At 39.9% G+C, this 16,792-nt stretch overlaps 1 protein-coding gene across 2 annotated transcripts in view; it reads right to left on the minus strand.

Moving 5' to 3' along the window:
* The window catches only part of DLGAP2 (DLG associated protein 2), a 547,630-nt gene that overhangs the window by 20,531 nt on the left and 510,307 nt on the right, over nt 1–16,792 (minus strand). For both annotated transcript variants that reach the window (XM_074988921.1, XM_074988920.1), the window contains exons 9-11: nt 16,016–16,365; nt 3,966–4,051; nt 1,839–2,254 (exon numbers count right to left, since the gene is read on the minus strand). In XM_074988921.1, coding sequence (XP_074845022.1) covers nt 1,839–2,254; nt 3,966–4,051; nt 16,016–16,365 — 852 coding nt within the window. The remainder of the gene's footprint in view (nt 1–1,838; nt 2,255–3,965; nt 4,052–16,015; nt 16,366–16,792) is intronic.

A 16,792-nucleotide genomic window follows, 5' to 3' on the forward strand; every position in this document is an offset into this window, starting at 1 on the left:
CAGAGATAGACAGGACTTGCAGAGGAAATATGTGGGCAGCAAAAGTCTAAATGAATTGATTCTATGCCTGAGGAAATCCGAACTGGAAAAAAAAAACAAAACCCTCAGATTGCCTGGGATCTGAACACTGTCATACAAACTGAAACTGGCTAAAAAAGACTGTCAGGAAAGGCTAAAAGAAACATGGCAACAGACAGAGCTGTGGGGAGGCATCTAACAGAATAGTTAGAGCAATTTTATTTATCAGCAACATTAATGCCAGCATAATTCTTGCTCCATGAAATCTGCATAACTTTTCACTGCACTCCATCACTTCGTTCACGGTCTCTACAAGAAGAGAGCAAATAATAACGATTCTCTATAAAAAAAGAAACAACAAAACATAACTGAACCACCTAAAAGAGCACATGCCCTAACAGAGTAGACCCGCAACTTATGCAGGGGTTGTGTTCTCACAAACCCCGCTTAAGTCAAAATTTGGGCAACTCAGGAGAGCCAGGAAATGGACCAGGGCAGCAGCAAGTGAAGGAAACTGGGAACTATGTGGGAGCCTGGCTCTTGGCTCCCCTCCTCTTGCAGAGCAGGGAAACTGAGCAGTGCAGCAGCCCAGGTCACTTTCCTGGCTCCAGTGAGTGGAGGGGAGCCAGGGACTGGGCTGCCACCTGGTTCCTGGCTACCCTCCACATGCTGAGCCAGGAAAGTGACATGGGCTGCTGCCCTGCTCAGTTTCTCCACTCCTATTGGTGGCAGCAGCTGAGAGCCTGGCAAGAGTGGGGAAAACATTCTTGTCCGGGTGGGAAGAGTCAGACTGCCACTCCTGACAAAAGCAGTTTTTCCACTCCTGTCAGGGGCAGCATCTCGGTTGCAGCCCCTGACAAGGAGCAGGGAAACTGCTCCTGTCAGGGGCAGGAGAGTCAGGCTGACACCCCTGAGAAGAGCGGTTTTTCTGCTCCTGTCAGGGCATCCTGCCTGCCTCCTGACAGGAGCAGAAAAACTGACCAGTGTAGCAGCGCTGGTCAGTTTCCCCTCCACTCACAGTTGCATGAATCCAAGATATACGCAACTCAAGTGTGCGTATCTCAGGGGTCTACTGTAACTACCAAATTTTGTTGCTGTAACCATTGTCCTTCCTCACACTACTTCCTCTCCAATATTTCTTTCCTCCACCATTCCTCCAGCCCTTTTATGGCAGAAAAAAGCACTGGAACAGAGTAAAAGGGTCCTAAAATCCCTAGATCCGGTTGGGAGAAAATTTTTGTGGTGCAGAAATAAGGAGACGGTGAGAGAACATCCTTCAAGAATCCTTTTGCATAGCCTGGCATGCTGTGAAAGGGTGGGTCAGGGATGGGACTCACCACGTAGCACTGAAGAAATTCTGGGCAACGTTACTGCCAGACATAAGAATGAATGGGTTGTCATAAGCTCATCAGGGCTAAATTACACCAAGACCTTATATGACCCCTTTAGTAATTCAGAACGAGGAGGGCACAAGGGTGACCTAACGCTACATTAGCTCCTCCTCCCTTTCTTAGAGGTAGAAGACAGAATCTCACTCATAATGCCAAAAACCATGGCTGATCCTGCAACTGACTGTGCAGTTAGACCCTCCTTGACTTCAGTGGGACTCCACATGGATACAACAGTTTGCCTGCACAGTCAATTGCAGGCTTGTGGATTTTAACTGTAATTACCTTAGGGCAGTTACCTTCTCTCTGTGTGTACTGTAGAATGTCTAACACACTTCTAAGTAGTATGGAAATCGATTAATAATCAATATAAACCACAGCCTCTCATTCTCTATAAAATGCATATGACAAAAAATTCTGAGGTGGTCTTACTTTCTTCAGAAAGATCATTTTCTTCTGCTTCTCTCTCCATCTCTTTACACCATCCTTCCATCCTCTTTGTTTCAGTATGTAGCAACTTCATAAACCAAGATCCATCCCGTCGACATGGGGACATCCGACCTGTTTCTACTGTCTCAATGTCTGGTTCCAGCCAGGGCTCTGGTGGTGGAAGATTTGAGGTCTCAACCGGGGTCCTGTAATCTTCTCTGTAACTGAACAGTCCCTGTGTCCGTACAGTTCTTACTGCACCATATTGGGTAGGAGTGCTAGGCTCTGAATGCCGCTGGAATGATGAACCAAATTGAAGTCCCTTGTCCTCCATTGTTATGTGCCCTGGAAAGCCCTCCAGTTCTAGGTCAGCCTGAACTGCTGCTGTTACACTATTTGAGCGCTTAAACCGTCCATGGCTTGGGCAAGAAAAGAAAAATAAAGAAAAATAGGTACATAGTAAAGGAATAATGTACCAGAAATATTTTAAATAGACACATACATAATAAATAAATAAATAAATAGAAAAAACAAATCTGGTTTTCCTTCTGCATCTGGTACTAAAATATATTTCTGCCTATATACAGGATATTTTTCAGTTAATCTTTGTCACAATCCACCCTACAACTGATTTGGTTACTTAACATGACACTGAATGACAATGCAAAAAGAAGCACATATCTGGATCTATATCGGGTCATTACTGATCTGACAAAATTATAAATGAAAATAAGTTAAACTACCTTTGAAAGCAAATATTGATCTTTCCTCACATTATATTATATTGCACATCATTGATAAAAAGAATGGGAAATAGCATCAAAGACCTGCAATGCTGCACATACCGTTAAAATGAAACTTATCCAATATCTATATATATCTAACTATTGCACATAGTAAGAGTCATTCTTAGCTAAGATCTTTGAGAATTTTGTAATAAATGTAAAAAATTGGTAAGAGGCTGATGTGGTGGTATGTTTGTTTTTGTTCAAAAAAGGTACAGAACTACCTTGAGATGGTGAGTGTCTCATGATCAACTTATCTGGGATACTAAAATACTCAGATAAATTTATATTAAATAGTTGTAACAGAAGGTCAAAGGATTGTTTGTGAAAAAAACAGGTCAGTCTTAGCTCATGTCAGCTGTCAGTCGAAGGTTATGTGACAGGGTCAGGCCAATTGTCTTTGGGAGAATGACAGGAAATATTTACATTTGCCCTAGACTGAACTGGTTCCCTTTTCCCTTGGTAAACTAACAGGGGCTATTCCAGCACAGTCAAATCACCTGGAGTCAATCAGGAACTTGCTATAACCAATTTAAATAGCTCCATATGTCCTGATTAGCCTATTATGAACTGACTTGTGCTGGTTAAAAAGACTTCCCTTGAGTTAGTTCACAGCATGCAAGAAGCTGGAGCAGGAAGCCATGCTGCTGGAGGACTTGGAGGTACAAATAGTATCAGGTGTCAGGTGGAAGATCCTGTGGTAAGGATAAAGAAGGTGCTGTAGGGGTGTGCTCCAGGGAATCATAACTGTCATGCTTCTGGTTTAGGAGATAAAGCAGACAGCTGCTATCCACAGGGCACCTGGGCTGGCACCCAGAGTAGAGGAAGGACTAATGTTCTCCCCACCTTCCATTTCCCTATATGCCATAGAAGAGTTGACCTGGAGAGGGAGACACACCAGAGGGGAAGGGCTCCTTTGGAGAGAGGTCTGTCGTGTCCCTGACCTGCTCTGAAGGGCAGCAAAGATGTAGATTGTTCTCCTCCATATTCCCCCTGCTGGCTAATGTTACAGGTTAATAAACAACAAGCTTGTGCCCCTGGGGAACAGGTCTACTGAGGGCCTCTGTGTCACCTGTTTTGTGATTCCTTTCATTAATTAGGAGCACTAAATTCACCTTACAAACATTAATCTCCTCCCAGTCAAAGAAAAAGAACTGGAAACTGAGTAAATATGAAGGGAGAGCTAAAATATCTCTTACAATATTAGCAGTTGGCCAGCGTTTACGTACAAGCCTGGCCTTGTGAATTATTTACAGACAGTACCATCTATGTTTTTGCTAGCAGTTTAGTCACAAAAAAGTGTTTTGTCTTCTAAAAGATTACACTTCTTTTTTTATTGAGTTACCGTTTCTCATCTTCCACTTGCACTCCAACAGAATGGTATTCCCGTAGACCTCGGCTCTCGGTGTCTGAATCGGTTGCTGTTTCCACCTATTTCAACACAAAAGATACATCTGCAGAAGTGAATATTGACAATCCAGTATTATTTCTATCAAACTTTATTTCAATTAACACAGTAAAATATTTTAAATAAGCATTCAATCCCGTATCATTGATTTGGTGCTGTCTTACATAAACCTGTGCGTAACCACTTCCATTTTAATCTATAACTTCCTTTCCAAAATATATGTAGATACAGTAACTCAGTTTGATGCAGGCGGAAATTAAGATTGGCTCAACTATGTTGCAGGTTAGTCCCTTTACATATTATTAGGGAACAATCTCATGATATCCCATGATTTAAAAAATAAAATAAAGAAAATAGCCTCATAACAATTACGAGCCATAAAAAGAAATAGTACAATGAATGGATTCTATTAACAACTGTTCAGACAAATACAGAAATATTTAAATGATAAAGAAGATATCAGAAAATACCATAACTTACCTTTCTTAACAATATAGTCTTGAGAATACTAGATCAACTAAGTAAAGAATTTTAAGTATATACATGATCAAAACTCTTACTGAAATATTTTCACAACAGAATTTTCACCTTAATTGGCACCACACATCTATCAAAAATTACTACAGGATTTTATGTAAATACACACATACATAAATGTTGCGACATATGTTGGTATCAAAGGGCTTGAATGTTTAATCAAAGGAGAGACAAAGAAAAAATAATTAAAAGAGTTTTTTTTACTTTTGGAAACTATGTTGACTGTTAAACAAAACGTGTGGTAGTTAATAAGTATGGTTATTATAAAATATGCATCTATAGTATATCGGGAGTAGAAATACTTTTTAAGATACAGCAGTATTTTGAAAAGGGACTGTACAAAACTGGCAACTGTACATTCAGAGTCGTATCTGCTGATTTACTAACAAAAATATATTTCTAGTAGCTTTAACTCCTAATAACGAGCCATGCTGAGCCAGGACAGATAAGATAGAGTAAACTGGATTCTATTTCTTCTAGTCCATCGTCCACAGAATTATTCACTGACCTGCTGTTAACAAGCCATACTTGCATAAACATACTAAAGATAATGATGTTGCATAGATCTCACTAGCAGACTAGTCTGAAGATAAAGGTAAGATCATGGCTATTTAGCCTCCATGTGGATTGCCAAGTACCTCATTAGCATTAGAGCAGATTTCCCTGTGACCCATATGGGCTCAAATCTTTCCACTAATGGAATGATTTGGGAACATCTCCATGAACCCTTTAAATCTCCAGTTCTCTGAGTCCTTCAGAAATTTCCTCTTCCACAGTGCCCTTCTATAGGCATTTCTGCAAGAGCTCTAGATGACTATAATTTTCTCAGTATATAACTGATAGGGGACTATATATACATTATTCACATTGATGTGTATAGGTGTGTATATATTATATAATATATAATATCTAGTTGATCTACATTGAACGTTTATATTGAAAACAGTTATTAGTAAAATTGCAGTCCAGGTGTCAAAATGGCCCTGGGACACATTCCTTCTAAACAGAAACTCTGCCAAGTTATCCTTCCATCCAGTGTTCCCAAGGCTGACACTAACTAAATGCTCTGATGATTGCTTTCACATTCTAATACCTTGTATTGGCTGGCTGTGCCCTGCAGCCAGAGGAGGATGCCAAGGAAGGACCTTTAATGTCATTTGGAGAACAAATATTGCAACACCTGACAAGAAGAAAACAAACCTGCAAAATGGAGGCAAATGCCAGAACAAGTAAAAGCAGGAAAACTAGTTTCATCTAACAATGGTAGGGGCTGGGGAAAAGGGAAATTCCTGCAAAACTCAGGTAATGTAACATAAGGTTCTGTAATGTAAGGTCAATATAAGGTCACCATCTGGGAAGAAAGGGCAATAAGTCAAACCTGATTAGACTGGTTAGGCTTCATTTAGAGGTTGTTGAGAATTTATCAACTAAATGTTACTTTGTGAAAAATGCTGATTCATCATAAACTTTTTGCAGGAACATATCAGTTTCAACAAAACCTTTGAGAGAGGTTTCTCAGGATGAAATTTCTGGTCAAAAATAGAAAGGCCCACCCCAAACTAGCCAATAGCTAATGGCACTTCCCCAGGGAAGCAGAAAGTCATGTTCAAATACTTCTCTATTCAATCTGAAGCAGGGACCTCAACGTGGGTCACTCACATCCTACATGGGGGCCCTTGCTACTGGGCTCGTGGTTATCCTGAGGCGTGTGTGCCTGTTTTCTGTGAAATATTTTGCAAGGTATTAGTTTCATCTTGATGCAGAACAACAACAACAACAACAAAATAAAAAGCAGAATTCCTGTCATTCAGCCAGTCTTAGTTTAATTTACACAAGACCAGGCATACAGACCAATGGTCCAACTAGCCCAGGATCCTTTCTTGTGACAGAGGCTTGTGCCAAATGCTTCAGAGGGAATTAAAAGAATAGAACAATTGTTGAGTGCTCCATCCCCTATCATTCAGTCTCGGCTACTAGAAGTCAGAGGTTTAGGGATGCTCTGAGCATGTGCCCTGATGATCTCAGTTAATAGCTATTGAGGTACTTATTCTCCACAAAAACTTACCTAATTATTTTTAACCCACTGATGCTTTTGGTCTTCACAACACACCTGACACAGAGTTCCACAGGGTGACGGTGCACTGTGTACTTCCTTATGTTTGTTTTAAACCTGCAGCCTATGAATATGATTGGGTGACCCTGATGCGTGTAAAAATATGATGGAGTAAATAATACTTCTTTAGTTTCCTTCCACACCAGTCATGATTTTATATACCTCTATCATATTTCCCCTTATATCTTTTGCCAGCTGAAAAGTCCCAGTCTTACTAATCACTCTTCATATAGAAGTTGTTCCATGCCCATGCCCTCCTCTGTACTTTCCCCCAATTCTAATATATTTTTATTAAGAGGGGGTGACAAGAAATGCACACATTATACAAGGGGTAGACATACTAGGGATTTACATAGGAGCATTGTGGTCATTTCTGGCTTATTATCTATCTTTTTGCTAACATTTCCCTAACATTCTTTTAGGTTTTTTTGCCCCCTCAATGCTATACCTTGAGCTGACCTTTTCAGAGAACTATCCACAATGACTTCAAGATCTTTCCTGAGTGGGAGAAGCATCACGGAGACCCCAGCATTTCACATGTAGGGTTGGATTATGTTTTCTAATGTGAATTACATTGCATTGAACAATTAATTTAATTAATTTTATCTGACTTTTTTGTCCAGTTGCCCAATTTTGTGATACCCCTTTGTAAGTCTTTACAGTCTGCTTTGGATGTAACTATCTTGAGTAACTTCATATTATCTTCAAACCTAGCCACCTCACTGATTCCACCCTTTTTCAGTTCACTTATGTATATTTTGAACAGAGCAGCTTCTATTACAGATACTCGGGGATCCTATTATTTATCACTTTCCATTGTGAAAACTGACCATTTATTCCTACCCTCTGTGTCCTACTTTTTAACTAACTATTAAGCAGTTATAGGACCTACTTAATTCGTACCTAATGACTGCTTACTTCAGTTATGACTGTTTGGTGTAGGAGCTTGTGAAAGGCTTTCTGAAATGCACAGTACACTATATCAACTGGGTCACCTTTGTCCACGTTAGTTAACCCTCTCAAAGAATTTTAATAGATTGGAGAGGCATGATTTCCCTTTGCAACATACCATGCTCATCTACATCTCTGATAATCATGTTCGGTGTTATAGTTTCAACCAATTTCCCTACACTGAAATTATTTTCTTCCACAGTCCTGAGGTTCAAATCAGCACAGGGGAAAAGGTAACATTTTGTTCTGTGGCTACCAAAACTTGGATGAATTTTAACAAAGTAGATTTATTCTCTGTGCTCCATGAATATTTTATTATTCACTGTTCCGAATAGTTGATTATTTGAAAGCTTGGCTATGTCATCAAAAAGATAATGTATAGTGAAAGACAGTGATGTAGCCTCAACTCCACAAATTGACTTAGGTACTACGACACTAAGCATCATGCCCAACTTTTAGGCACCCAGAAAATGCCTGGGACAACAGTGGCTCCACAAAGCCTGAGTTAAGCACCTAGGCTTCCTATATGATGGACAGGGAGACATGGGTGCCTAAAATGAGATTTACAAAACCCAGCACACTAGGTGGGGTGCCACCTAAGTTGGGAAATGGAAGATGCTAACCTTCCTACCCCCATTCCTATACAGTTAAAATCATAGAAATATAGGTCTGCAATTATCTAATCCACTCCCCCAGGTGCTGAGGAAGAAACAAATATATCTAGATCATCCCTCACCGGTGTTCTCCTCCAGTGGTCTTGCAATGAAGGTTGGCATCATCTAAATTTTATAAGCATCAGTTGACTTTCAGAATGCCTTTCACGAGCTCCCTCACAACAGGCCTTCAGCAAACTAAGCAGTCATGGGATAAGAGGGAAGAGCTTCTCATGGGTCAATAACTTGTTAAAAGATAGGAAACAAAGGGCAGGAACAAACAATAAATTTTCAGAATAGAGAGAAGTAAATAATGGTGTTTTCTGGGGATCTTTACCAAGAGCTAGGCTCTTTCAGCATATTCATAAATGGTCTGGAAAATGGAATAAATGGTGAGATGGCAAAGTTTGCAGAAAATACAAAATTACTCAAGATATTTAAGTCTAAAGCAGATGGAAAAGAGTAAAAAGAGGATCTTACAACCTGAATATAAATTCAAAAAGAATATAGCTTGATTTGTTCTGCAGCTACTCAATGAATTGAAAAAATGATGCTAAATTGACTATACTATTTTTTTTTGCAAATTATTTGTTCAGCTCTTTTAGCTATTAATGTTTAGGCAATAGATGGCACCCCATTTAGTTCAACATTATTGGCTGCTCTGACATTGATTCATTGAAAATAGTATAGCTGGGTTTCAGATTTACTGTCTCTCAATGAATTACAAAGCAAATATGCTCAGTTTAAAAGAGAACAGATCACAACCAGCTACCTAAAAGCAAAGCTTGGCTTTTTCCTTTCCCCCCATCAACACCAGCAATAAAAAGTTTTGCAGACTTATGCTTGTCATGATCCCATCCAAACTTGTTGCCTTCAGTGGCTTTGCCCTGGTACAACTGCTTGGCTTTCTGTGTAATTATAATTTAATAAACATTTCTGATGATGGAAAGGACTTTGACTCACTCTTCCATTACCTGTATTGGCCTTTCTGAGTAGTAATGGGTAAAAAGCAAGAAAACTCTACTTTTGAGACCACAAGAAGCAAATCTGACTCTAAACACACAAGGGGTGTGTCTACACTAGTAACTAACTTCAAAGTTAACTTCAAAGAGTGCTGACTTAGTGGACCCAGCATGGAGCCATGCAGGATGTCACAAGATACCTTGTCCCAGATTGACAGCAAACCATTGATAACGGTTTTTTGAAATTAAACTTTCAATCACTTTTGCACCAACCTTACAGTTATTTCATCTACATCATATTTTCCTAGTTTATTTACCAGAATGTCATTTGGAAGAGTATCAAGAGCCTTTCTAAAATCAAGGTATGTCACAACTATTCCTTCTCCTCATCCACTAGGCCAATAACACTGTCAAAGAAATAAATGTGTTGACTTGGCATGATTTGTTCTTGACAAATCCATGCTGACTATTCCTTATAACCCTGTTATTCTCCAGGAACTTACAAATTCATTGCTTAATAATTTGTTCCATTATCTTCCCGGGTATCAAAATTAAGCTGGTTATTCTATAATTCTCCAGGTTCTCTTTTTTAAAGACATGCACTATGTTTGCCCTTCCCCCACCCTAGAGAAGACTTATAGCTGCTGATAATGGGGACGCAAAGCGAGAGCCGCTGCTTCACTAGAAGTTGCTAAGCCTGTTCAGTCCATGTGGGCACACTCAGTGCAAGCCAACCAGCAAATCCAGGACTATGTGCAACTCTGGGTGCCCCCCCATCATCTCTGCCCAGTCCTCTGGAACCTCACCCATCCTTGAGGAGTTCCCAAAGATAAATGCCAGAAGCTTTAAGATTGCTTCAGCCAATGCCTTAAATACTCTAAGATGAAGTTCGTCAGGCCCTGCTGAACTGAATACATCCAATTTATTTCTATAAACTTTAACCTATTTCTTTCTTATTTTAGTTTGCATTCCTTCTCCCTTACTGTTAACCTTAATTGTATGGAGTGGTTGGTCACCACTAATCTTTTTAGCAAATACTGAAACAAAATAAGTTTGCAATTTGTAACTATTACAATAGCAAGGTCTTGAAAAAATAAATGAAAATTACTAGGGCTGTCAATGATTAAAATAATTAATCATGACTAATTATGCTTTTAAACAATAAGACAGTACCATTTATTTGAATATTTTGGGTGTTTTCTACATTTTCAAGTATATTGATTTCAATTACAAAACAAAGTACAAAGCATACAATGCTCCCATTATATTTATTTCTATTACAAATATTTGCACTGTAAAAAACTAAAGATATAATAATTTTCAATCCCCCAATACAAGTACTGAATGCAAACTCTTTATCATAAGAGTTGAACTTACAAATATAGGATTATATACAAAAATAACTGAATTCAAAAATAAAACAAATGTAAACCTTTAGAGCATAGTGACTTCACTCAGTCTTACTCCTTGTTCAGCAAATCACTCAGACAAGGTTGCTTACATTTGCAGGAGATAATTCTGCCTTCTTCTCATTTACAATGTCACCTGAAAGTGAGAACACGCATTGGCATGGCATTGTTGTAACTGGCATTGCAAGACATTTATGTGCCAGATGAATTAAAGATTCATATGTCCCTTAATGTTTTAACCACCATTCCAGAGGACACACATCCATGCAAATTATAGGCATCAGTGTGGCTGAACCACAGGCTTGGGGAGGCCATCCCCTAAACTCCATCTGGGAGGCTCTGCCCACCCCATAGCTTTGGAGCACAGGGCAAGCAGGAGAGGCATGTCTCCCTCCCCAGCACTGGAGTGCTGGATGGGTGGGCAGTGGATGCCCCCTCCCCCACCCTCAGCACACTGGGCAGGAGGGTGGTGTGTGGACCTGCCTTCAACTTATCCTTGGAGCACTGGGAGATACTGCCACCCAAGCACAGGGTAGCCCCAGATACACCAAGACTCAGTTGCCCTAGTACCTGCCAGCTTCCCAGCAGAGGAGCAGCCTTCTCTGCTTGGCCTGGAGGCAACTAGCAGCAGGAGGGGCCCTCTGGACACATCATGGGTTGGGCCACTGTGGGGCTCTTTGGGGAGGTACAGCTTCTCCCTGCCTATTAGATGGGCCATCCCTGATGACAGCTTCTGCTTAATAATTATCTGAAGAACTGTGAACCAACACAAGTTCATTTTCTTCATCTGAGTCAGATGCCACCAGCAGAAGTTTAATTTTTGTTTTGGGTGGTATGGGTTCTGTAGTTTCCTCATTGGAGTACTGCTCTTTTAAGACTTTTGAATGCATGCTCCACATCCCTTCCCTCTCAGATTCTGGAAGGCACTGTCTCAAATCTGCTGTGAAAGTGTTCTTAAAGTGACCATGTGACGGATCATCATCTGAGAGGTCTATAACATAAAATAAGTGATAGAATGTGGGTTTAACAGGGCAGGAGGCATATAATTCTTCCCCAAGGAATTGAGTCACAAATTTAATTAATACATTATTTTTTAATGAGCATCAACACCATGGAATCATATTGTGTACAATGGTGGCCAAAGAATAAAAAGACATACAAATGTTTAGGATATCTGGCATGTAAATACTTTGCAATGCCACCTACAAAAGTGGCATGCAAATACATGTTCTCACTTTCTGGTACCATTGTAAATAAGAAGCAGGTAGCATTTTCTCCCATAAATGTAAACAAAGTTCTTAGTAACTGGATGAATAAGAAGTAGGACTGAGTTACCTTGTAGGCTCTAGGGTTTACACTGTTGTGTTTTGAAGTGCAGTTATGTAATAGCAACATTCTATATTTGTAAATTGAACTTTCACATTAAACAGATTGTACTATAGTACTGGCGGGAGGTGAAATGAAAAACACCATTTCTTTGTTTTATCATTTTATAGCAAATATTTGTAATAAAAATAATATGCGAGCTCTGTACACTATATTCAGTGTTGTAAGTGAAATCAATGCATTTGAAAATGTACGAAAACATAAAACTATTACATTTCAATTGGTACTAAGAGTGCAATTAAAACTGTGATTAATCTTAATTAATTTATAAATTGCAAGTAGTCTTTGAGGTAATCATGTGAGTTAACTGCCATTAATCAATGTCTACAATTACCAATTTTGAAGATTGCCCTGTACATGATAAATGAAAGAAAGAGAATTTATTTTCTATTCTACATATCACACTTATCACCAAAATTGTAATTAGGATTTATTCTTGACACCTACTGGATTTATTTCTGTATCAAAGTATTTTCTGGTATTCTCATGACTTTCTAATATTTTCCTAACTCACTACAGGATTGACAAAACTGAAGGCTTAACTAGAATTCATATAACAGTGACTAAATTTTAACCCAAATTTAACATTTAGCAGTTTGCCCATGTTTGGGAATAGAAGGCTGCTGAAGTCGGTAAGAAAACTTCCACTGATTTGAATGGTGCAGGATTTAGGACAGAAAATGCTTCATTTTTCCATGAAAGGCTGGGTTCTGCAGCTGTTCCACATGCAGGAACTGTACAGAGCCACATGCAAGCAGCATTGTTAGATTGAAGTTAAAGTTAGTCATCTTAAAAACATATATGGTAGCAAGATTTTCATTGTGGAAGGCTGCCTTATGTTTCAGACTGTCTCATGCTATTGAAAACTGAAATAGCAATCATTTTCACACCAATTTGTTAAATCATTAATAATGCACTAATTATCCACCCTGGAAGCAAGTTTATTAATGCAAATAAATGCAGATACAATGTAATAACACTGCATTGAAATCTTATAAGAAAGCTACTAATGCAATCTATCAAGGTAAAATGCAATAAAATCCTTATTTTAGGGGCTTTGATGCAGAAGGCTGATATAGCTGAAATAATTTAGCCCTATTTCTGTGGTATAAACTAAACGTTTCTGTATTTTGAAATAAAATGATTCTACTCTGCTTTCTTATTCATCATAAGCAAAGCAACGGGAATATGACAAAATGTATTTTCTGCTAAGAAATCCTTCAGGTGAGTATTTTTCACAGACATGTAACATTTTGTACCTACTGCAGAAAGAACCAGTACAAATATATTATGCCTTGGGACAATTTTGTAATTTGAATATTATATACAAAATCCTCCAAAAGATGCATCAGTGGTATCTGCACTTTTGAAAATATATGCTTCAGGCTTTTTAGTTTTTGACCTTTCACAAAGAGCTTTTGTCATTCACAGTGATCAGATTTGAAAACCAGAATTAGGAGATGAACCACCAAATGTTATTTTGCTGTGGATATTCCAGTGCATCCATGTAAATCATTGCAGGGATGTACTAAGGGATTATAAGCACACCTTAGCAAACATACTGCATACCAAGAAGAATCACAGTCCTACTAAAAGGATTGATTATCACCTGTAGTAAGAGACTGGTTGAATGATGTAGCCAAAGCTTCTGAATTAACTGCTAAGATACAAGAGTTGAGGGAAGCACTACTATTGTTATATACCTTTGGTTGCAGCTACTGGAAAGAAGTGATAAGAACAAGTATACATACCATATGTGTTTGAACAGTGAATTTTGGGTTCAAGATTGAAAGGCACCAAAATTACTCACTGAACTTTTTAGCTCTCCATCATTGTTAGCTAAGCCCTTATTTTGAACAACCTCTTAGGAAGCAGTGGATAATGGCAAGAGTCAATTCCTTACTACAGCAGTGGAAGAGTAATACCTGAGTATCTTCCTGCTAATGTCAAATTGGATTTTACTCTTTCATATAACCAGCTGTAGCAGAGAACTTTTACACTGCATCACCTAAATCTTGTGCCTTCTCATAGCTTCAACACCTGAGCCATGAAACACTGACATGTTTTCATACTGTTATGCAATTTTTCAAAGTTTTGCATCTTAGGAGAGACATGCACCATCAGTAGGTATTTTTGGGAACATATTTAAGCTTATTGGCAATGGAAGAACTGCTGTATAAAGAGAACAGTAGATCCACTTAATAGGAACAATAGGTCATCCACTCAGAAACCCTGCTATAGTAGATTCCATTGCACTGCCCCCTGGAATGATGCTGCAGTAGGACTGTCCTCAGAGTTGTATTGTTACTGCCATATGGTAATTCCTTTGGGTGTAAGGAAAGGCAGAGGAATTTAAACAGATGAGCAGTCCCACTAGAGTCAATGGGGACATCTGGATCCTTACAGTTAAGTGTATGTCTAAGTGCTTGCACATATAGCCTAGTCACCTCCTCCTCTGTCCTGAAGAGATCCTGAACTGATTGCAGGGTAACCTGCAGTATATTTATTAATAATCAATATGTCATGGGGATTTAAATGACAACCATTTTCCAGTGTCTGCCAGTCAGCAGAAGAAATTATTTAAAATTTGCATTTTAGATCATATTTCATTCACATGAAACTACATAGCATGACAGTATGTTCAATAGAACAACAGACATTTTGTAACCCCTAATAAATATTTTTGTGCTGAACAAATTTACTTAAAGGACTACCTTATTAATTCTACATAATTACTCTCCAGATTACAATTTCTCATCTGTTTCTACATATTTTTAATTTACTTATCCCCAACAAAAGTCCCAGTTCCACTTTTCTTTTGGTGAATTGAAGTTATTCTAAAACAATAATACAGGTTGCACCTCCCTTGTCCAGCACCCTTGGGACCTGAGCAGTTCCAGACAAGGGATTTTGCCAGACAAGGGGTGGTCAATGCCCTCAGGGCTCCCCTCCTGTCCCTGAGCCCCAGCCACTTTCCAGACTTCCCACTGGCTCCCTGGCTTCGCGGTTCCTTGGCTGGTTTGAGCCCATGGCTTCCCAGCTGGCTCCCTTCACCTCCTCCTGCTGGCAGTTCTCTGGCAGCTCCCCAGCCCCTGGCTTCCCAGTCCACAGTTCCCTGGCTGGCTTCCTGCCGGCTCCCCAGCTTCCCAGGTCTGCTGCTTCCCGACCGGTTTCCCAACCCCCGGGGCCCCAGTGCTTACCACTGTCTCTCCAGCCACTGGGGTCTGGTTGCTTCTGCTCCCCAGCTTCCCTCTTTCTCCTCCTATGGGGATTCTGCAGGGGCTCCAGAAGGGGCATGGATGGGCTGACCCCAGTCCCACACTCTAGAGGGGACTCTACTCCCTGCCCACCCTCTGTGCTGCAGAAGGGATGGCAGAGGGCCAGGCTGCCAGCCACTGCTATGCTCCAGCTCCTGCCCTGCTGATGCAGGTCCTGCCCCAGGCCCAGGACTCTCTGGTCCTGCAACATCCATGGTCAAGCTGGACCACAGATGTTGTCAGATGAGAGAATACTGGATTTAAGAGGTTGAACCTGTAATAAAAAAACCCAAAACCAAACCACCATCCAGACAAACAAACAGCAGCCACAGACCCAGCATCACTAGCCATTGTCCAAGGTCAAAAAGGAAAGATAATGAAACAACGTAGTCAAGGATTTTCGAGCTGACACCGTTCTATAAAAAGGACTTTGAATTCACTGAGTGAAGGAGACGAGCATGCTGTTCACCTGCAGATCTTCAATATAATTTTCATATCAAGTGTTAATGACAGGTAACCTCCCTAGAGATTTGTTCATTCACTTCACTTCCAGGTTTCTGCAAAGCCACTTTGCCATGATGCGAATTACAACTAATGCTAAAGCAGCCGGGGTTGGTTGTTAGGTTATTAGAGCCAGTGAAGCTGAATGACTCATTCTGTGCTATTTACAGAATCAAGGCGAGCAATTCATCACAGAACAGATGTTAATGATAGGCTACCTGAATCCCTATGGAGGACCGTCGACTCTTAAGAAACTCCTCAGCTTTTGTCACTAAAATGGCCTTGTCACTGGTTCGTACTGAAGTGATTTGACTCTCAGATGAATGGCGCTGGGCAGCAGCACTTTCCAGGGCAAGATTCATAGCCTTATTACTGTCCAAACTGTCTGTAGAGTTGTACATCCCTCGACCATCTTGAGGCCATGGGGTAATCCTCTGAGTCCGGCTATCATGATATGCATCCTGGGTGGATTCTGTGCTGCTCTGTGCTGTAATTGAGATGAGTGGCTTGGAAGTGGTACGTGGGGGTACCGGTGGTGGCGTTTTTTTGTAACTTGTATAAGTTACAGCTACAGAAAGAATAAAAAAAAAACAGGATTAATTTGTTAATGGCAATATTGTGCTTTATTGGAGGAAAATGTAAAAGGTAGACTGTGCTAATTAAAAACCAAAGACCATTAAAAAGTAGCATTCATCTGCGAAGCTCACTATCAGCACACACACTTTCTCTTAGAAGGATGGGTATCCATAGCAACAGGTTTAGTTTATTTCATCCAGGAAGCAAGGATTGAAAATGCTCCTCATACTAAAATGAAAATGCTTGATTGCTGTGAAAATGAAAGGAGTTAGCACGGATTTGTGTGCAAGTGTAAGTACCGAGAGCAATGTTCAGATTTGTGCACGTTAGTACCCGTAGGGTTGATTCTACTTGGAATAAAACGGATAACAGGGATGAGGGATGATTTTTTTCACCTCATGTAATCATTTGAACTGGGC

Source organism: Carettochelys insculpta, chromosome 3, assembly GCF_033958435.1.
Source record: "Carettochelys insculpta isolate YL-2023 chromosome 3, ASM3395843v1, whole genome shotgun sequence".
NCBI classification, from domain to species: domain Eukaryota; kingdom Metazoa; phylum Chordata; order Testudines; family Carettochelyidae; genus Carettochelys; species Carettochelys insculpta.